General features: G+C 45.5%; 2 protein-coding genes and 1 pseudogene across 2 annotated transcripts; all 3 read left to right on the forward strand.

Annotated features, from left to right (window-relative positions):
- Window positions 1–5,911: 5,911 nt before the first annotated feature.
- LOC109772893 (uncharacterized) lies at window positions 5,912–6,525 on the forward strand. Its single transcript, XM_020331596.4, has one exon. The coding sequence runs from the start codon at window positions 5,961–5,963 to the stop codon at window positions 6,333–6,335; it is 375 nt and encodes a 124-aa protein (XP_020187185.1). The 5' UTR covers window positions 5,912–5,960; the 3' UTR covers window positions 6,336–6,525.
- A 2,454-nt stretch (window positions 6,526–8,979) lies between these two features.
- LOC109772927 (cold-regulated 413 inner membrane protein 1, chloroplastic-like) lies at window positions 8,980–11,238 on the forward strand (annotated as a pseudogene).
- Window positions 11,239–16,872: 5,634 nt separating this feature from the next.
- Window positions 16,873–17,698, forward strand: LOC109772935 (uncharacterized). The gene has a single exon (XM_020331644.3). The coding sequence runs from the start codon at window positions 16,888–16,890 to the stop codon at window positions 17,371–17,373; it is 486 nt and encodes a 161-aa protein (XP_020187233.2). The 5' UTR covers window positions 16,873–16,887; the 3' UTR covers window positions 17,374–17,698.
- Window positions 17,699–21,243: the final 3,545 nt, after the last annotated feature.

Raw genomic sequence — 21,243 nt, forward strand, 5'->3', positions numbered from 1 at the left:
TGCCCAAGATCGCCTCCGTCAGATCTACGTTTTGGCTAGGGAGCCATCTGCCACCTCTGCGCCGTGAAGTGGCCCTTTTGTCTTGCGAGCGAGCCTGCGTGCTCTATGCTCTGCCTCCGGGCCTGTATTTTGCATTGCTGTGTGCTTCTGTTGGCCTGGTCTAAACTTGTGTGCCTTCGCGTCGTCGTGGTCTGAGCCTCCGTGCTCCTGTTCGAGGTCCTAACAGTGTCTGTTACGCTGCCTATGTTGTGGGCTTTATTAAATTAAAGCCGGACGCTCCCAGCGTCTACGTTCTAAAAAAAAAGAAAGAAATAGCTTTTCAATTCATATAATGATTCACGTTTGCACATTTTGGTGCTGATTTTCTTTTTTATCTCTCAGTTTTGCCTCTTGCGAGAACCGAGGAAGTATATTCGTTGACTAATCTGTACAGTCCAAACAATATTGTTATCCAGCAATCATTTGACTAGTCCAGCTGTATGGTTCTGTTTCATAACTGCACAAAACTTATTTCCTTGCCATCTCCAAATTTTTTCGGAATTTTTGTAATCTCTTCACTGATTGTTAGTGGTGGTTTAGCAAACCTGGTAAACATAGAAAACACTATGTTCCTTGTTCGGATTAGCTCATATGTTTTTCTTCTAACAAAAAGGCTAGCCCCTATTATTCAGTTCTCTTCACATTCAAGCTGAATAGTTTCTTGTTTCATTTGATGCCATCATCGTTTGATGGGAATGTGATGTTGTAGCATCCATGAACAGCTTAAGATTCTATTAATCTCATTTATTTCCTCATTTGTTCAATTTTCTCATATCATATTGTAAACGTACTATTAATGATTTGGTCCTGCTGCTGTGGCCTCTGGCTTCTGTGGACTCCCACAACGAGAAGGTATCCTTTTCTACTTAAGCATTGCGGATAATATACGTACTTGCTTGTCTTAATTATAAGATTTGTTGGACCCTTTGACAGAACATTTGGTCTTCACAGCTAACCTAACAGCTGTATGTGCTTGTACTGTCGTACCTACTACCCTGCACGCGGCATCACGGTGTCCTCAACTACAACCTAAACAGCCAAACGTTGAGCAGATATAGACTCCAAAACGAGTTGCATACAAGTAGATGACCTAACCTGTTGCAAAGCTCCGGGCTCTTTGCGCATGCTGCCTTCTGTACCCTATAAGTAGCAAGTAGGAGCTGCTATCTCTCCCACACTCAAATCGCACTGCCCAGGCTAGCCAGTGCTGCAGCTGCACACGTCGAGCAATATGGTTTTGAAAAACTCCGCCGTTTTCCTCCTCAGTCTTCTTCTCTCATGCGTTGCCATGAGCGGGGCAGCGAGAATCCTAGAGGATACCGTTCCGTCCAAGGAGGAGCACCAGCCCGAGGTGCCATCACTTCCCAAGGTGGAGCTGCCACCGTTCCTAGAAGTGCACCTGCCACCTAAGCCTGAGCTGCCCAAGGTGGAGCTTCCGCCGGTCCCTGAGGTGCACCTGCCATCCAAGCCGGAGATGCCAGAGATGCCCAAGGTGGAGCTGCCGCCTGTCCCGGAGGTGCACATGCCACCCAAGCCGGAGTTGCCCAAGGTGGAGTTGCCAACGTTCCCAGAGGTGCATCTGCCATCCAAGCCGGAGATGCCCAAGGTGGAGTTGCCGCCGATGCCCAAGATGCCCACTGTTCCCGGGATCCACTTCTCGGAGCCGGAGGCCAAGCCATGAGAACCGCGCTTACCAACATTGTTATTTCGTTGTTCTTCGCTCGTACATTTACCTGTTGCTGTGTCGTGTCGATGATCTGATTGTTTAGTTGTGGTTTTCGGCGAGTGTTGTGAGTGATTTGCTTATATATTTGTATATATGAGAAATATGCTTTCACACCCTTTTGTCATAAGAGCAGTTAAAAAGTATGCATGCTTCTAAGTTTTCACCGTAAGCTTCGTTTGCACCTATCCATTTCCCATTGAAAAAACATAAAACTATATAAATACATTTTTCTCTTCAACCTTAAGTCTCCTAGCTTTAATACCTGATATTAGGACGCATAAATTGTAATCAGTAAGTTTTTGTGAATGGTCTAAACACCAGTGATCAAGAGGGTGTTTCTAGGGTCTCACTAGAGAGGCCAACTAGTGCATGCATGACTACTATCGAGTGAACAGACGTGGCAGAGATCTGGGTGTCATGTATCAACATATATAGACAACGCTGATGAGGGGTGTCAGACAACTTTCGTTTTACTTTCATCGAACGTGTTCACTTGAGTGGACAAATACGTTCAAATTGTTCTATTGGATGAAACTGACATGTCGACAAATATTCAAAAGAAAAATAATAATACAACAAACAACCAAACCAACATTACGAGTGTCCAACCCTACAAAATATTGACTGAGACGCCAGGCGCCGTGAACACATCACAAGTTAAGCAATCGAGCAACCGAACTATAACCAGGGCTTGAAGCTCAGAAATAGTTATATGGACAAATAGGCAACGACCAACTTTAGGACCTCTAGGTGGCAGTGCGGACCAAACGTGCTTTGGATCAAATATTGAACTCAAATATTCGGACTTTCAAATTTGTTAATGGGCTTTTCATCTGGATGAGAATTAGAGAAGTCTCATCTAGATGAGAACTAGCTATACCCGTGCGGCGGCACGCCACACCCCATCGATAGATACGCGTGTGTATATGCTACTTGTCGTGGTACTTTCATCTTCGACAAAAAATACACAGCCTCACAATCAACTTACACCGTGAAATACAAAATTGAGGTAGTCATGTGAATGATTTAACTGAACAACAAAAATCAAAGCAAGAATTGCTGCTTTCACCAACCGTGCTCAGGCAAGGCCAAATAACCAACAAATTCAAGCCAGTTTGGGTTAACTTAGTGTGCTACAAAATCACGTAAGTCATACAGCTCAACAAACATATGCAGTATATTTTTAACACCATGGGGAAGAGTACCCAGACTACACAAAAGAAATCAGATGTGCAAGTATCTACCTTTTATGTGACTGTCCAGTTCAGTCGTATATATAGCACAAACCATTTTCCTTCTTGCTCGTCTTACAGGTGAGGAATCAACTGGTGAACTGCAGCTCAAGGGGCTGAGCCCTACGCCACCCTACTCCACGGCTACCACGAAGAGGATCGATGCCTGCAATCCTCCAATCCAAGGCCATGTCTCTCTGGGCGTACCTCTCAGGCTCCGGCTGCCGCCGGTGCAAGGACACGATCAACATCCAGGAGGACGTCGTGGGGAGAACTGCGATAGCCGTGGCACTCTGCCTGGATGGCCAGGGCATGGAAGAGGACGCCGGTGGCTGGGACAGCGCTGTCACAGCTCCAGGGCTCGACAGTGCTTCTATGACTTGAAGATAACCTGGCATACATATGAAAAGTTGCTAGCTTATCTTAATACAAACCCATGGACATTCACAAACCAAGTGAATTTGTTGTACCTTCTCTTACTGGACATCCGTAGGCCTGTATGTACTTGGAATAGCAAGTATAGTCTAGTGACTGGAAATATTTCATCGAAAGGATGCTAGGCAAAAGAAGCAGCAGTTAGATGTGACAGAATAAATAATTTACCGCTCCAAATCTTTACCAGAAGTTTAAGAGAAACATTAGAATTTAGAAATTCTAGAGAGTTTAAACATCAGCAGTGATTTGTTCTTGTTTGAATACCAATAAGAAAAATCAGTTACAAGTACTACTAATCCTTTCTTTAATCCAAGGGAAAAAAAGGCTATCATCTATACATGCATTTATTTGTTCAGTGAACAGAAGCCGCAGACCCATTCAAATTCAAAATCATAGGCAACATAGCTCAGAGAAACAAAATACACACCATGAATGTCAAAAGGCTTGCTTGCTTGTCTATCCTAATGCTCTTCACACAGGCCATTATAATCAATACCAAACATAAACAGGAATCACAAATTAAGGAATGCCACCGGTCTGACTAAATTCCACAAATTGAACAACGGCTGCTTCGGCAAATTTCATAATGTCGACAGAGGATTGGCGGAACAACGGCTGCTCCGGCAAATCGTTCTGACATTACACCGAATACTTGGTCTGCGTTGGAGCAAGCGTCACACGGGGGTGGGCAGCTACGCCCAGAATGATGGTTGGGCCATGGCAAGCTCCTTCATGTGAACTCCACCTGCATGAGTAGTAGTAAGCCACCGGAAAAAGTGACAAAGGACTGGCGGGACAGACCGTGATCGCCGCTGCACTCGTTATCTTGCATATGGACATCCACCGGCTGAGACGGAGACGGTATGGACGACCAAAGAAAGGGGGTAGGGGCATGTGCATGAGACACCGGTGGAAGACACAGGGCGCCGGTGGCCGCACCGTCGCGTCCATGCCGAGACGCCGTTTCCACGCGACTAAATATTCAGAAAGAAACCAGCAATCCATGGTTCCCCATATCAGAAGAGGGGTAGGAGACGTTAGGGAGATCCCCGCTGCTGCATGCCGCAGCCACGCCGCAAGTTCGCTCTCAGGGTCACCGCTGCACCTGCCGCCATCGCAACGCTAGCTCCGCGTAGACTTGCCCCGCCGCGCGCTGCGTGAGCCCCTCCATGGCCTCGTGCTTCCTTTCTTGGTGTCACGCTCACGCATGCCCTGCACTGGTTGTCGCCATCGCCGCGGCGCAGTCCGCTGCGAACCAAACCGCGCGCCGAGGGGACCTCGCCGACTGCCAGCACCACCTCGTCCGGACCTGCTGGCTGAGGCCTCCCATAGCCGTCGCCGCCGCTCCCTGCTGGTGCGTGTGGGCGCTGCGTGATGGGTATGGGCGCTGAAGCGAGCTTGAGAGACGGGAGCAATTTATAGGGAGGTATGGCGGTGAAGCGGTGAATCGACGGTTGAGCGGTGGGCGGTGGAGGCCGAGAGCCCACCCGAGCCTTTGAGAGAAGCATCGACACGCGGAGGTAACCGAGAGGAGAAGAGAAAACCAATCCGCTAATCGCTATCGACACAGATCGCTAAGTGCACCCAAGGCGTACCCAGCAATTTCCCCCGCTAATTAACGTGTCGGCTTCCCATTGGCCGAGTTTTCACTGCAAGAAAAACTCAAAAAAACTGTAAACAAGAATCCTAGCTGGTTTAGTATATTTAGAATTAGAGAAGTCTCATCTAACTCCTACACTATTTTTCCTGCCAAAAAAAACTCCTACACTAATTGATTAACCAAAGAAAAGAAAAAAAATCTGATGAATCTCCACGTAAAATCCAACAATGTGGGAGTTAGATGAAACATAATTATTTTTCTCTAGACGAGATGTAGATTGAATTTTCACTACCTCGACTAATCGGATCACATGTAGGAAAAATATGATGACCAAACATTTACGCGCTAGTATTATAGCATAACCACTCAAGGCCCCGCTGATCGTCAAGCTCGGGTGTCGGAGAAGAAAGAAAAGGGAAGAGTCTGGTTGGCAGCCGCAACACCATTGCTAATGTACTATTCCCTCCGTTTCACAATACATGTCTTTCATTTATCAAAATATAGATGTATCTAGACATGTTTTAGTATATAGGTATATCCATTTTTGAACAAATAGAAGTCAAGTATTTTGAAACGGAGGGAGTACTTGCTTGTCTCCTTGACAAGGCGTTTCGGTCGTCTTAGTAGCTGGCCTAATTAATGGTTGTTTATGATCCCTAGGTCATCATCCTCAACTGCAGCCGTACAACCCGAGAGAACAATCTCAGCCTCTATTCACCCAAATCCCAAGCAACTTTGACTAGAAGTTAAAGTGCACAGATCAACCTGGAAGTGCACACCAGTAGTTGACCAACCTTGTTGCAAAGCCTCACACTGTGTGCATTGTTGAACTCTATAAATAGAACGTGAGACATGCTATCTCTCCCACATCAAAACCGCACCACAAGAGCTAACTAGAAGCCTAGAACAACCACAGGCGTCCAGCAAAATGGCTTCGAGAAACACCGTTGTATTCCTCCTCGGACTGTTCCTCTTGTCCGTCGGCATGAGCAGTGCGGTAAGAATGCTAGAGGAGGAGATGGCTCCGTCCAAAGGCGAGGAGCACCAGCCCGAGCTGCCAACGCTGCCCAAGGTCGAGCTGCCGCCATTCCCGGAGGTGCACCTGCCACCTAAGCCTGAGCTGCCCAAGGTAGAGCTGCCGACGTTCCCGGAGGTGCACCTGCCACCCAAGCCCGAGCTCCCAACGTTCCCGGAGGTGCACCTTCCAGCCAAGCCTGAGCTGCCCAAGGTGGAGCTACCACCAAAGCCCGAGATGCCTACCATCCCCGAGTTCCACTTCCCTGAGCCAGAGGCTAAGCCATGAAGACTGTCTTCACTTGTCTTCTTTTTGTTGGCGCTCCTACATGTATCTGTTTGTCGTGTTTTGTCTTTGTGTGATTTCTGGTGAGTGTTTGTGTATGTGAAGTGCTTATCTATGGCGTCTATTCATGGATGAAATGTACATGTACAAATGTATGTTTGTGAAAAATAGAAGTGTTGATCTCATTTGTTTCCTTTTTTTCTTAAAAACATTTGAAAATGTTGGATCATACTATTTATTATCAATAATTCTCACCGACAGATTGCTTTTCACTTCATATTCTTTCACCCACAAACCATCGCACGCACTACTAACTCTAATATGTAATATTTGCAGCCAGAGGCGCAGGCAGTAGGGGGGCGAGCGGGGGCCAGACCCCCCCTATGGATCGGCCACACCCAACAAGTTCTAGCGTGGGCTAGTACTGATATTAGGCTTAATTACCAGCCAATAGGAACGCATATGGGCTAAAATCGTAGTGTCAAGCCCAAAACAATTTACAACAAGTCAACAAGGGCCAAGGACGTATGCACCCACACCGTCAACTATAGACTTAAAAAACGTCACATATAATCGATCAACGCGCACGCACGCATAATCACACATCGTGGGCCTGTGGCAACTTCCTAAACTCCACAGTTTCGGCGCTGACGCTACGCGCGACCTGGCGGCTAGGGTTTGCGCTCGATGGAGCACATGAACATCGTCGCCGGCCACTAGTCGCCGGACCGTCGCCGTGGCTTGCCGCGCATCAATCGAGTATGATTCTACCTGTATACGGTCATACGGAGTATATGGACCACGGTCAGATGGGCAGCACGCCCGCACCGCCACACCCAAATTCGCTAACTTCGTCATGTGAACCAGAATCAGAGGTATTATTGTGTATATATTAATAATATTGTAGCGTCATTTTGATTCAACAAACAAATTCATAAGTTGTCAGTAGTTAGTATATTTTGTCACTTGTTAGATCAGCTGCAGATTACATATTTTCTTTGTACTAATGTTAGAATTGCAGAGGTCATGGAGAGGAAGACACCACCGACAAGTAATTTTCAAGCCAATTGCTGTAAACTCTAACTCTACGGTTCAAGATGAAAATCCAACTGGGGAGATAGATGCCACATAGCAACCTACTGAATGTAAAAGGTAAAGCTTGTGTTTATCCAATGGTTGATAGATTATTGTGTTTTCAGTAATTAAACTTATCAAGACACGTGTGTGTTCGAGAAAATGGGTGACTGTATTCTTCTACATTGCATGGTTGTATACATTGGGAAGGAAATAGTTGCAAAATTTAATGTTAATGAGAATATTGATTTTGTTCGATTGGCTCTGTGTGTGTGGGGTGGGGGGCGTAGGCATACCTATACTTCAGGCTAGTAGAAATGCACGTATGCTATTTATTGAAATTTGTTAGGTTACTTGTTCGGTATAGCTACAGTATTTAATAATTGAAATATTTGTGCTATGTCTCATTTGTGTTTCAATAACTTCTTCGCCCCCCCCCCCCCCCATGCCCCCCCCCCCCCCCCCCCATGTTCAAATCCTGGCTCCGCCCTTGTTTGTAGCGCATGCAATGTCCTTTGAGTTTGCTGTTGGCATGATTAAATTCCTTGCAAAGTAAGCAGGATTTATGGACTATTTTGAAATTCCTAGCAATCATATAAACAACCTACATGGCCACAGTAGGCATACCTATACTTCAGGCTAGTAGAAATGCACGTATGCTATTTATTGAAATTTGTTAGGTTACTTGTTCGGTATAGCTACAGTATTTAATAATTGAAATATTTGTGCTATGTCTCATTTGTGTTTCAATAACTTCTTCACCCCCCCCCCCCCTATGTTCAAATCCTGGCTCCGCCCCTGTTTGTAGCGCATGCAATGTCCTTTGAGTTTGCTGTTGGCATGATTAAATTCCTTGCAAAGTAAGCAGGATTTATGGACTATTCTGAAATTCCTAGCAATCATATAAACAACCTACATGGCCACAAAGGCCTCGGTCCTACCACAAACTCAATGACTGTGGACCACAATCCGCCAGTTGATTGATATCTCTACTATTAAAGGAGGATCGAATGTCGTGATGGTTCGACCTCTCCACCCGCCCGCCTCGTGCGATAGCTATCCCCATCTCGTGCGATCCCCGCAGAAAAAACTCAGCGAACGAATGAGCCGTTTCCATCAACCTCCGCCCCCACGATCAGGCCACCCACACAGCATGGCATGCAAAAAGCAACGATCAGGCACAAACGTCTCACGCCCCCGTCGGCACCCAACCTCCTTGCTCCTCCCGATCTCATCTATCTCCTGAAAAAAATCGCCACAGCCGTCCAGCCCGAAGCAGCCGCTCTCCCTCGTATTCCTCGCCGCCGTCCACTCCTAGAGCTTCCTCCTCCACCAAGCGCCCGCCCTCCCATGGTCGTGGCCCATCCTCCACTTTTCCTCACTGTACATCCCCGCACCGACGTACACGAAGCTCACGCAGGCCGCCATTTATCATGCTCACCACCATCCTCGCGCTCAAGCACAGGCCACACATAGATGATGGCGTTGGCCGCGTCGACGAGGTTGGGAGTCCCTCGACCCAACCCTTGCCCTCGCCTGCATTGACGGGCCCGCCCGTGACGGGACCGAGACCATGTCCATCTCGCCATGCCTCGTGATCCCCACGGCGGCGCCCAGCCCCGTGCTGCTGCCGCGGTCGCGCGGCCCGCCGGGAATGTAGGCTTTTCCCCGGCCGTGCGCACCGGCGCGCTCAGGTGAGGCTGCTCGCCCTCGCCGGGTTCCCCCGGCGCCCGCCTTCCGTCTACTCACCGTGCCGTCGGGTGATCTCTTTGTGCGTGTATGCAGGGGATACGCCGCTCTGCCGCAGCCGCTGGTCCGGCCATGCCGGAGCCGGGGGAGCGCCGTCGTGTGCAACGCGTCGGTGTAGCTCAGCCCGCCCACGATGCAGTGGGTCTCCGTCGCGGCCGCCGCGTGAGTGCCTCCCCTCATCTCCTTGGCGATACCTAAAAGTACCTTTTCCGGTGCAATTTGCTCCTACAGAAACGCATGAGCCCTATCCGGGCTCCGAATCTGTTCGTGCTTTTGCTTGCGAGAGCTGTAAATTGCGCAACTGCTGGTGTCAGATTGTAAGATGCGCGATCCTGTCATAGATTCTGCAATCTGTCGATGGTTACTCGTTCAGAACTCAGAGGGCATCATACAACAACTGTTAGATGGAGTTGGTTCTTGATTAAACATGAGCTGATATTTTCACAGCGAGTAAAAAAATAAACGCATCATGTCCACAGCTCTAGGAGGTAGGAGCAACATTAACACACTTCACAAGAACTAGATAGACAGTGTACTTGCAGTACCATATGCTGCGATGACGAATGCTGCTAGATATTCAGTCTGTTTACACATGAACATGACACCTTGTGTTCAGTAGCATCACTCTGTATCACAGGAAAGTGCAATGCATGGTTTTCGTATTAAATGTTTGAATGTCATATAACTCGAAATGCAGAAATTTACTCAGCGTTTGGACCACTTGGTGACTTGCTTAGCTTGCTGCAGAATTGTAGTATTACTTTATGCTTCTGATCCATCATAAGTTATTATCGATCGCATTCATGTTACGATACTAACTTGTCAACACCAAGGTGGTAATCTTGCTTCAGATCTTGGATGAGTTACTGGAGCTATTCAGGCCATGACTCCAAATTGTAATTGCTTTCTTGAGGACCGGCAATCTTGAATAACTAAAAGTAGTAATAATTCTTTGAAAACTCAGCTCTTGCTATTCGCCATGTAGTTTCTTCCATTCTGTGACATATTTGGTTTTGTCATAAAATGTTGGACTATTATTTGAGCATTTTATTTATTACTCTTTTGCCTGTTGCAGAGTGCTCTTGCTTGCTAAAGGCACAGGCATACACAAATCTTTCCTCGTGCCATTGTTTGTTCTGCAAGCACCTAGCCCTGTAATCTCATGGATCAAGTACGGTTCTGCCACTTGGCCCAAAAGAACTATTACCTTTTCCTCTTTTCTTGCTATTTCTACTAGATGTTTATCCTTTTTGAGACAAGAATACTTACTTTTGGCGTACTTATCCTATGGTGTCTATTCCAAATTTTAGGAGTGAATATGGGCTGTGGACTGCTTTTCTTGCGCTTGCAGTGCGTTTGTTCTTACCCTTTCCAGGTAGAGTAACAACGAAGATCCATATGTCCTGCTTAAAATCAAGTATGATATTTGACAAGAGATGGAACAGATATATGTTACTTATGCACGTGTGTCTGTCTATTGCAGATGAGCTAGAGCTTCCACTGTCAATGATGCTGGCGGTCAGCATTGCTCCTTACCAGGTGATGAATGTGAGGTATGTAACATTCTCACCAGTTTGAAAGACATTGGCAGTACTGCTGCATATGTCTTTGATAATTCAACCACTTGGTCAATTGTCCGCTAGATGAAAAGTGTCTAAAAAGAAAGGAAATTAACTTGTAGAAGAACTTTTAAGCTGAGAATTCATTGCCTAGCTTAGCCAGTGCAACGTGAAAAAGGTATAAGAGGATCTAGCTTAATCCATGTGTATGGTAGCAGATCATATACTTTGCTTTTTTCAATTTTCTAAATTACAGTTTCACCCCTAGCCACATTTGCGGGTAAAACAATGTAGTTTGCGCAAGCAGCAGATCTAGAGAATCTTTTGTAGGGCGTGAGTTACTTGATAGACATCTAATAAAAAGAGGCATTTTCTTTCAGCTTGATACAGAATATACCAGTGCTATTGGGTGCTCTTTGGTACTACAATTGCCTCACCCACTCTACAAAACCTTGAGTGTATACGGTCTTTTGTTCTTCACTATTACATTATTAAGGCTGCTAATTTGTGCTATGTACAGATGAAAACACATAATGTGACATAATTGATTCATCTGACGATCCAGTGTTCCCTCTGCTCTTTTTGTGTGAACTCTAGCTAGAAAATTTAGCTGGGGTATTTTTTTGCCACTTATTATTTGTTACAAAGAGTTGGGTGTTTCTAGACACAAAATATTTTGTTTACTGGTTTGTACCAATGGGTTAGTTCCATCTCAGGTTAAATTAGTCAGTGTTGATAAAAAATGAAATTTGGCCATATAGGTTGATCGATCATTGATGGTACAGATGTGAAAAGCAACAATTTTATATCCCACTGTGTTGGACCCAAATACCTTCTGGAAAAAAATTATGAAGGGTGGGATACTAGACCGCCATGTAATTTCAGTTATATCTTTATAAAATAGGTGGAATTTTAGGTATGGTCTGCTATCCCCCCTTCCCCCCCCCCCCCCCCCCCCAACCCCCTCCCTAATTTGGTTCTATCTGTTTTTTAAGGTACCTATTTATTTTGAGTTTCTCTATATCAAACACAGAGGTTGAATGTATGGATGTTTTTTTTTTGACGGGAGGTTGAATGTATGGCTTAGCACTACATGTGGCTTGTTCTGCTTAGGTTATTTCAGATATATGCCTCAGTTAATCCTTTGCAGGATCTTGAGGAGCTCTTCTGTGTTGTAGTGCTTTGAAGGTGAAGCACGTTCCTTGGATTTTGCTCTGTTATTGTTGTAAGAAGTAGTATCTTTGTGCTTTTAGCATTGAGAATATTCAAGAAACTACCTACTACGACATCATTTTCTAGGAAATTAGGTCATAACAAGAGACGATGAATCCGTTATTTTCCTTGTTGTGGGTAGGGTCGAATTTTGAATGACCAAGCTTTTGTATGATTTTGATTGACCAAGCTTGCTTGCTGCTTGCTTGTCAGTCAGGCTATGTTGGTGGATTTTAGAGAGAACTTGTCTTCGAACAATACTATCCAGAAGCAGCAAGGGAAAGACAACCATTGCATTACTACACTTAGATAATTTTGACTTGTTAGCTACACCGTTTGGATGGTGCTACTTGTAGAAAATTATAGACAATCAACCCTTCAAAATTTACCGGACACATCATCCTGGAGTACAAGATATTTTTATAACTATGCCTACAGCTCATGATCTCTATGCCTAAATTTATTATTTGGTGGCATTGTGAGGATATTTTCCATGGTGACCAATATCCATTAAGCTATAAGAGATTTGATTGAGAACATGAGGATACATTTTCTCTTACACATAATGATAAAAATGTATGTCGACTATTTTATGGGTCGAGCGCTTTTGGCAGAGGGCTTATTAGAGCAAAGAGTTGACCGTGTGTTTGTAGTTGACGGGGAGACAACTGGCAAGGTTGGAACACCAACAATGATGATGAATGACGTGCAAATTTATTGTTCCGTGGCAACGTACGGGCACTAAGTTAGTACAAGGTAATATAAAGTGTGCAGTATTCGAAAACAACACCTTAAAAATGGAATCGTCATTGGCATGTCAATGTTGGATGGTCCACATAAGTGCCACACAGACGCCATGGCCTGCTTGATCCTAATTTTGTCTATGGTCGAGCCACATCCGGCCGGCTGCCACAAGCGATGCCCGTCGACCTGCAAATTCGCGGTTCCACGCACACCTAACACCTTAAAATGATGGAATCGTCATTGGCATGTTAAGTTTAGCAGTTAGTGGTAATGACATGAGGTTTAACAAACTGAATGGCTGGTAACCAAGAAGCAAGCAGTCACATTATTGACAATGACGTCAACGTGCTACCTTGCCGAAGCCTTTTATGTAGACCCCCTAAATACATCGAGGGTTAAGATTGTCCCATACCCCTTCATAATAGAGGGCAAGCGTGAGTCCTCGTATACGGATTACACAGACATGAATGGGCCGGCCCACTAAGCCATGGGCAAAAGCGAGGTAAAAATATAAGAAATAGGTGAACTCTTGTGAACTCGAACTCCAGACCTCATACTTAAGCGCACGTGTTGCTAACCAATTCACCCACCACTCCTTGTGGAAATTTGTGGCGCCAAATAAATAAGAAAACACGACAGCATTCATACATAAGAAATATTTTCTAAAAAAAAAAGGTTCAAACTTTTACTGAACAAAGCAGGAGCAATTTTGAAATGCCGTATATTTATTTTTATTTTCGTTTCTCCTATTTTTTAATTTTTTATTTATTTTCTATTTTTTCAAAATTCACAAACTATTTTTAAATCTTGAACATTTTCTTAAATCTGTGAACTTTTCAAATTCGTGAATATTTTCTTAAATTCGTGAACTTTTTTCCAAACTATTTTGTCAAATTTGTGAACTTTTTTCAATTTAGTAATTTACCGAACTGTTTTGTCAACTTTTTTCAATTTAGTAATTTACGGAACTCTTTGCTCATGTCCGGATTGCTCCCAAGCCCACTTCTGACCACCCTAGCCCACACAAACCCCTCGTCGCACTCTTAGCCCGCGCCAGCTACCCGCATTCATGTCGATGTAGAGCATGTCACTCCACATTGAACACGACTCAGGACGGACGCGACCTCTCGCTGCCTCCGCCATTGAAGCAGTGTGTCGGTCGATGGCGCCGCCCGAGAGCGTCTCTGGTGTCCGCGCATGTTCAATGCCGGAGACGCGTTACTGGATGGGACGGACGGATATCTACCACGGCGGTTCTATTGCATGTTCGTCTGTATGCCGTCATTAAGCAGGCTCGCCGTCTGAAAGATGACGGGACGGGCGGATAACCGCCATGACCGCGAGCGGGAACGATCTATGGGACATTCTGTCACTGGAGATGAAGCACGCGGTGGCCGCCCTTGCCGTCGCGTGGCAGAGCCGCCATGCCAGGCGAAATGAGGCTGGCTTGCCGGCCAGTTCGGCCAAGGTCTTCGACGAGAGGACAACTCGACGATGGAGACGGGCTACGATGACATCGTCCCGGCTCCCGCGCCTCATGTGCACGTCGGCTTCACCATGGAGTACGCGCAGGCGCAGTACAACGCCGCCATGGCGGAGGTGCAGCCTGGGCCAGCGCCTTTGTCGGTGTTTCAATAGGCGTAGGAGGGACATCGATACAACCTGTTCCTCCTAGAGCAGCACCGGCTGGCGGAGGGCTAGATCTATGGCGAGTGTGCGGGCGAGAAGGCCGTGTCGGCCATAGTCGTGATGAACCCTAATTTCGTCGCAGAGCAGTGTGCTATCTATGATGTCGTCCGCGCTCAAACCACAGCTCGCCAGGAAATAAGGATGGCAGGATACAGCATAATTTTGTGCCCACGGGTAGTACCTATTTTAAAGTTGTGTTGTGAGATTATGAACCTATGTTAAAGTTGTCACCAATTATCATTTTGAATTGAGATAATTGTCATGTAGCCATCTATCAATTATTGAGTTGAGATCAATGTTTTTTCCTCAAATGTGCTATAGATGGATGTAAAATTGCGAATAATTGTATATTATTTGATCTACCCATTGGGTACCCAATGTGTATGGGTACCCATCGGGTATGGGTACAGGTAAAGTTTCGTACCCATGGGTATGGGTATGGGTAGATTTTTGTACCCATTAACTATACATGTATGGGTATGGTATTGCTCTACCCACCCCATACCCACCCATTGCCATCCTTACCAGGAAACGACCGCCGCTGAGGCGCAGCTCTGGGCGATCGCAAAGGAGAACAAGGTTAGTTGCATCTCCTACGTGTCGCCAATGGACCATCCGGCGGCCCGGTGGGACAACAACAGCCCGGTTAACTGAACAGTCCGAGTCAGCGTATATAATTGCCCAACAGGAGGCGCGGGTATCGCGCGCAACCAACTTCTCCCGGGTATAGTCCCACCTCGTCTGTGAGAGGAGATGACGCAAAGATTTCCAACGATATAAAAGGTGTTGTTGCTGCATTTGAATCACAACTACTAAAAACTATACCATACTGAATTTTCAGTTATCTATTTTAAATTACAATTTTTGGTTTTTGTTTGTCTAACCGAATTAAAAAATTAACCAGATGGTAAAAACCAATTTTCTGGTTTATACCGAACACCCACTCCTAGTTGCCGGTTTTTAAAATTTTAAAAAATCATAGTTTAAAGAAAAAGTCCACAAGTTTAAATAAGTTTATCGATATGATAGAAGTACATGAATGGAACAAAAAGTCCATGAAATTGAAAAAAAGTTTATCGATTTGAGAAAAGTACATAAATGTGTCAAAAAGTTCGGGAAATTGAAAAAAAATTGAGCACTTTTGTAGGATTTTGTTTTCAAATCGATGAACTTTTTCAGATTTCCAAATTTATTTTCCAAATTCGTAAACTTTTTTCCAAATCGATGAACTTTTTCAGTTTCATGAACTTTTTTATCCTTGGAGCTAGGGGTGGGCATAACAACCGACAAACCAAATACCGAACATAAAGAACTTTTTTTTTTGTGTTGGTGTTGGAAAATTTCTGCCACATGTTCGTGTCATAATATTTATTCCTGTACATAAAAATTATTTGCATTTTCAAAAAATTGTTCACTATTTCAAAAATTGTTCTTGTTTTCAAATTTGTTCCTTTTTTCATAAATGTTTGAGATTCCCAAAAAAATGTTCGCATTTCACAAATGTTTGACATTACAATATTTTGTTCAGGAACTTGAAATACTCGTGTTAAAAAAATATTTATTTATTTTCAAAAAGAAAATCATGTTTGGAATTTAAACAAGTTTAATCTGTTTGCGGCTGATGGTTCATATACACTGGGCTGCCTTTTTAGACACCAAATCTCTGCAATTATAGTGGCTAGCGACGCATTTTACTAGCAAGAGGTCCTTTTTAGAGAAAAAAAAAATCTCGCAAGAGGTCCGTTGTTCAATTGCCCGCACAGACTTGAGTTTTGGGAATTTCTGCTAACTGCCTTTTAAGTTTTGCTGCTCTCTTCTCTTTCTTTAATGATGGGATTGCAAACCTAATACAAGAACCTTGGTGCCGCGGTGGTTAGCAAAGTGCGCTTACTTCCACCAGGTATGGTGTTCGAATGCCAGCCCCAACGCACAATTTTTTCTATGTTGTTTCACCTTATTATGTGGTTCTACCACTTGCTACTGCAAACGGGCCGGCCCAGGTCAGCTGCCCTGTGCGAAAGGCGGGCTGTACATACAGCTCTGCCACGTACGGAGGTGTGTATACCGTACGACCCTTGTACGGTTTGTGAGGGGGGGTCTACCGAAGCATGACTCTTATGTGTGGGGTATTCAATGTGTACCACTTAGAGATATGTGACAGTTTTCACTTAGTTTTCCGTTAATTAATTAAGCAATTCACCTTTTCTTAATGAAACGAAACATGGAAAAGAAACACTGTACGCGGTCACCTCTGGGAAATGCAACATGGCTGTTAAGTTCCAGTGCATCGTTCTTAGCTCTATACTCACTCGTTTTGTGGCCAAAGGTCATGTTGACATTTACGTCTTCTTCCACGAGCTGGAGTTCGGAGACGCCATTTCTTCTTAACAGTCGGCCTAATCACAACTACTGATCCTACCTGCTCCCTTGGACATGCACGTTGCCCGGCCGCTCCTTTCTCACCCATTGGCATCGAACTGAAGCCAGGAAAGGCACACCGATCGTCTAACCAAACCGACTACGTGCAGATGACCAACCTTGCTCCAAATCGCAGGACTCCCGGCAGAGGCACTACAAGCTTTCGCACCCTACAAATACCACGCGCGACGTACACCTGCTCAGTATCAGCATCACACATCTCCACGGCTAACCACACCGGCCTGTGGCTAGCTAGCTTAGCTGCACGTAACAAGAAATCCAGCATGGCCTCGAGGAACGCCGCACCCGTGTTCCTCCTCGCGCTGCTCCTGTCGTGGGTGGCCATGAGCAGCGCGGCGAGGAAGCTGCAGGAGCAGGAGACGGCTCCGCCCACGGAAGAAGAGCCGTCCGCGCCACACCTGACCGTGCCGGGGCTGCCAGACTACGAGCTGCCGCCGATGCCCAAGTTTGAGCTCCCGCCATTCCCAGAGATGCACCTGCCGCCGTTCCCGGGGACGCCGTGGAAGCCGGCGACGCGCACGCCCACCCTTACCGGGTTCTTCTTCCCACAGCCGGAGCCGGAGGCCAATCCATGAGGGCTTCTTCGTTGTACCGTGCACGTATGTAGCGTTGCTCGTGTGCTTGTTTATTTGTGGTATCAAACGAGAGTGTGCCGATTCGTACGGCCGACGTTATCCTGTGAGCTCCTGCGACTCGTGATCCTGTCTACGTCTATGTACGTATGTGCCTAGACGGGATGTACATGTGCATTATATATGTTTATACATCAGTAAGTATGTTTATAGCTTTACAAGGGTGGGGTGCGCTGACAGATAAATGTGTTGACAGAATTTCTTGTATATCCAGGATGAGTAATGCTCAAATGCAAAGCGACTGATGAGCAGCGATCGGACGTTCCGTTTTCTTAGCACATTTCGGCATTTTTTTTTTATTGCTTTGCGGGGATTTCGACATTTTATTGATTAAGCAACATTAGAAAAGCCTTCCGGGATAGAATAAAAAATAAAATTTTACATAGCTCATACAAGAGCTTTAGCTAAAATATGTGCCGCCATTTTAGTTTATTTTTTGTGATTTCCTTTTTCAAAAAAGACAGTTTTCTTCAGCCTCTGCATCAGATCAATGATGCACAATCATGATTATTTAATCAAACATAGCAAATATTCATAGTGTTATACAAAAAGCATGATGTTAAGCAGGTGAACATTCGAGCCATCGCGAGATTATACATGACTCAATCACATAAATTATTACTGGATCACCATCGAAACCAAACAGATCATATATGGCTATATCCCATCGGTTGCACGAAAAAAGTACATGAACACCTAGACCTCTACGAGAAGCAGGGAGGATGTAGCGTGTATGAAACCATCCGATAGCTCTCAAAATGAACCACACTTTTTTTCGAGCTCAGGCATGCTAAAGACAAAATCATTACGATTCCATATTACCCAAAGTAAAGTACAGACGCCCCACATGGGATTGCCCCTTGAGCTTAGGATGGACACCACCCAACTAGTTCTCGAACATATTAGATATGCTGGTTGGAGGTGGTAGGTTGAAAGTGCGCCAAATTAAAAATGCAAATGGACATCACATGAACAAACCGATCCCCTAAACTTAACTCCCTATAGCTTATATTTGGCTCCATGCATTTCGTTGAACACTTGCAATGCAGCACACACACTAGTAGAAAAAGAGGCTTCCATACGCCCCCATTAGTCCCTAAAATAATCGAACCGCGACCAAAGGGGTCTTTAGTCGCGGTTCGGGAGGAGACCCGCGACCAACTATCTGGGCCCAGCGCGCTCGGTCGACAGCTGGCGGACGGGAGGGGCTTTAGTCCCGGTTGGCCTGGCCAACCGGGACTAAAGGTCCTCAGGCTGGCCCGAAGGCCTTTAGTCGCGGTTGGCCAGGCCAACCGGGACTAAAGGCCCATCCCTATATATAGGACTCAGCTCACTTCACTTAGCCACAATTGGTGCCACTTCTATTCACAATATTCAGAAGGGGGTGGTGGGTTTGCTTTTGGTTCCTCCTATACACACAAGGTGTTCGATGAAATGCCCGAGAGCATGAAACAAACATGATATGAAGTGTCCGAGCCACACTTGAGCTTTCTCATTTATTTTTCCTCCGCGATCGCGGTTAGCAACTTGAACCTTTCATGTGTCATTGATAAAATATGCATGTGTGTAGTTCATTGTTTAATTTGTATTATTTCTAGCTAGTTAGTTTAACAAATGCATGATGGTTAATTATATACTTTATATAATAATAATGCAGATGAATCGGCAATGGATGTACGGTCCCCGACTCTCCGGCGAGTTCACTACGGGTTTGAAAGATTTCCTCGTAGTGGCAAATGTGAACAAGCAGCGAGGTTTTATTATATGTCCATGTGCTGTCTGTAAGAATCAGAAGGGTTACTCCTCCTCAAGAGACGTTCACATGCACCTGCTTCGGCACGGTTTCATGCCAAGCTATAATTGTTGGACCAAGCATGGAGAAAGAGGGGTTAGAATGGAAGAAGATGAAGAAGGGGATGATATCGATGACAACTATCATGATCATTTCGGTGATACTTTCATGGAGGATGATGCTGAAGGTGGGGAAGGGTTAGGTGAAGGTGAAGAAGAGGCACATGATGAGCCGCTGATGATCTTGGTCGGACCATTGCTGATGCACGGAGACGCTGCGAAACTGACAAGGAGAGGGAGAATTTGGATCGCATGTTAGAGGATCACAAAAAGTCGCTGTACCCAGGATGCGATAATAGTCTGAAAAAGCTGGGCTGCACACTGGATTTGCTAAAATGGAAGGCACGGGAAGGTGTAGCTGACTCATCATTTGAAAATTTGCTGAAAATGTTGAAGAATATGTTTCCGAAGAATAACGAGTTGCCCGCCAGTACGTACGAAGCAAAGAAGGTTGTCTGCCCTCTAGATTTAGAGGTTCTGAAGATACATGCATGCATTAACGACTGCATCCTCTACCGCGGTGAATACGAGAATTTGAATGAATGCCATGTATGCACTGCATTGCGTTATAAGATCAGAGGCGATGGCCCTGGTGACGATGTTGAGGGCGAGAAACCCAGGAAAGGGTTCCCGCCAAGGTGATGTGGTATGCTCCCATAATACCACGGTTGAAACGTCTGTTCAGGAACAAAAAGCATGCCAAGTCGTTGCGATGGCACAAAGAGGACCGTAAGTCCAACGGGGAGTTGAGACAACCCGCTGATGGAACGCAATGGAGAAAGATCGACAGAGTGTTCAAAGATTTTGCAGCTGACGCAAGGAACATAAGATTTGGTCTAAGTACTGATGGCATGAATCCTTTTGGCGAGCAGAGCTCCAGCCATAGCACCTGGCCCGTGACTCTATGCATCTACAACCTTCCTCCTTGGTTGTGCATGAAGCGGAAGTTCATTATGATGCCAGTGCTCATCCAAGGTCCAAAGCAACCCGGCAACGACATCGATGTGTACCTAAGGCCATTAGTTGATGAACTTTTACAGTTGTGGGGCAGACCTGGTGTACGTGTCTGGGATGAGCACAAAGAAGAGGAATTTGACCTACGAGCGTTGCTTTTTGTAACCATCAACGATTGGCCTGCTCTCAGTAACCTTTCGGGACAGACAAATAAGGGATACAATGCATGCACGCACTGCTTACATGAGACTGAAAGTGTACGTTTGGGTAATTGTAAGAAGAACGTGTACCTGGGTCATCGTCGATTTCTTCCCCGAAAACATAACGTAAGAAAGAAAGGCAAGCATTTCAACGGCAAGGCAGATCACCGGCCAAAGCCTGCGGAACGTACTGGTGCTGAGATATTTGATATGGTTAAGGATTTGAAAGTCATCTTTGGAAAGGGTCCTGGCGGACAATCAGTTCCGCGGGGAGTTGACGGGCACGCACCCATGTGGAAGAAATCTATATTTTGGGAGCTAGAATATTGGAAAGTCCTAGATGTCCGCTCTGCAATCGACGTGATGCATGTTACAAAGAATATTTGCGTGAACCTGCTAAGCTTCTTGGGCGTGTATGGGAAGACAAATGATACAAAGGAAGCACGGCAGGACCAGCAACTTTTGAAAGACCCAGATGACCGGCATCCGGAATGGTTTCAAGGTCGTGCCAGCTACGCTCTTACCAAAGAAGTGAAGGTCATTTTTTTGAATGCCTGAGCAGTATGAAGGTCCCGTCTGGCTTCTCGTCGAATATAAAGGGAATAATAAACATGGCGGACAAAAAGTTCCTAAACCTGAAGTCTCACGACTGCCACGTGATTATGACGCAATTGCTTCCGATTGCTTTGAGGGGGCTCCTACCGGAAAATGTTCGAGTAGCCATTGTGAAGCTATGTGCATTCCTCAATGCAATCTCTCAGAAGGTAATCAATCCAGAAGTTCTACCACGGTTACAGAACGATGTGGT

This window comes from Aegilops tauschii, chromosome 2, assembly GCF_002575655.3.
Source record: "Aegilops tauschii subsp. strangulata cultivar AL8/78 chromosome 2, Aet v6.0, whole genome shotgun sequence".
In the NCBI taxonomy this organism is placed as follows: Eukaryota; Viridiplantae; Streptophyta; class Magnoliopsida; order Poales; family Poaceae; genus Aegilops; species Aegilops tauschii.

Excerpts from the sequence above, each read along its gene's own strand:
- LOC109772893 (XM_020331596.4), top strand. The coding sequence starts at position 5,961 with ATGGCTTCGAGAAACACCGTTGTATTCCTCCTCGGACTGTTCCTCTTG.
- LOC109772935 (XM_020331644.3), top strand. The coding sequence starts at position 16,888 with ATGACCAACCTTGCTCCAAATCGCAGGACTCCCGGCAGAGGCACTACA.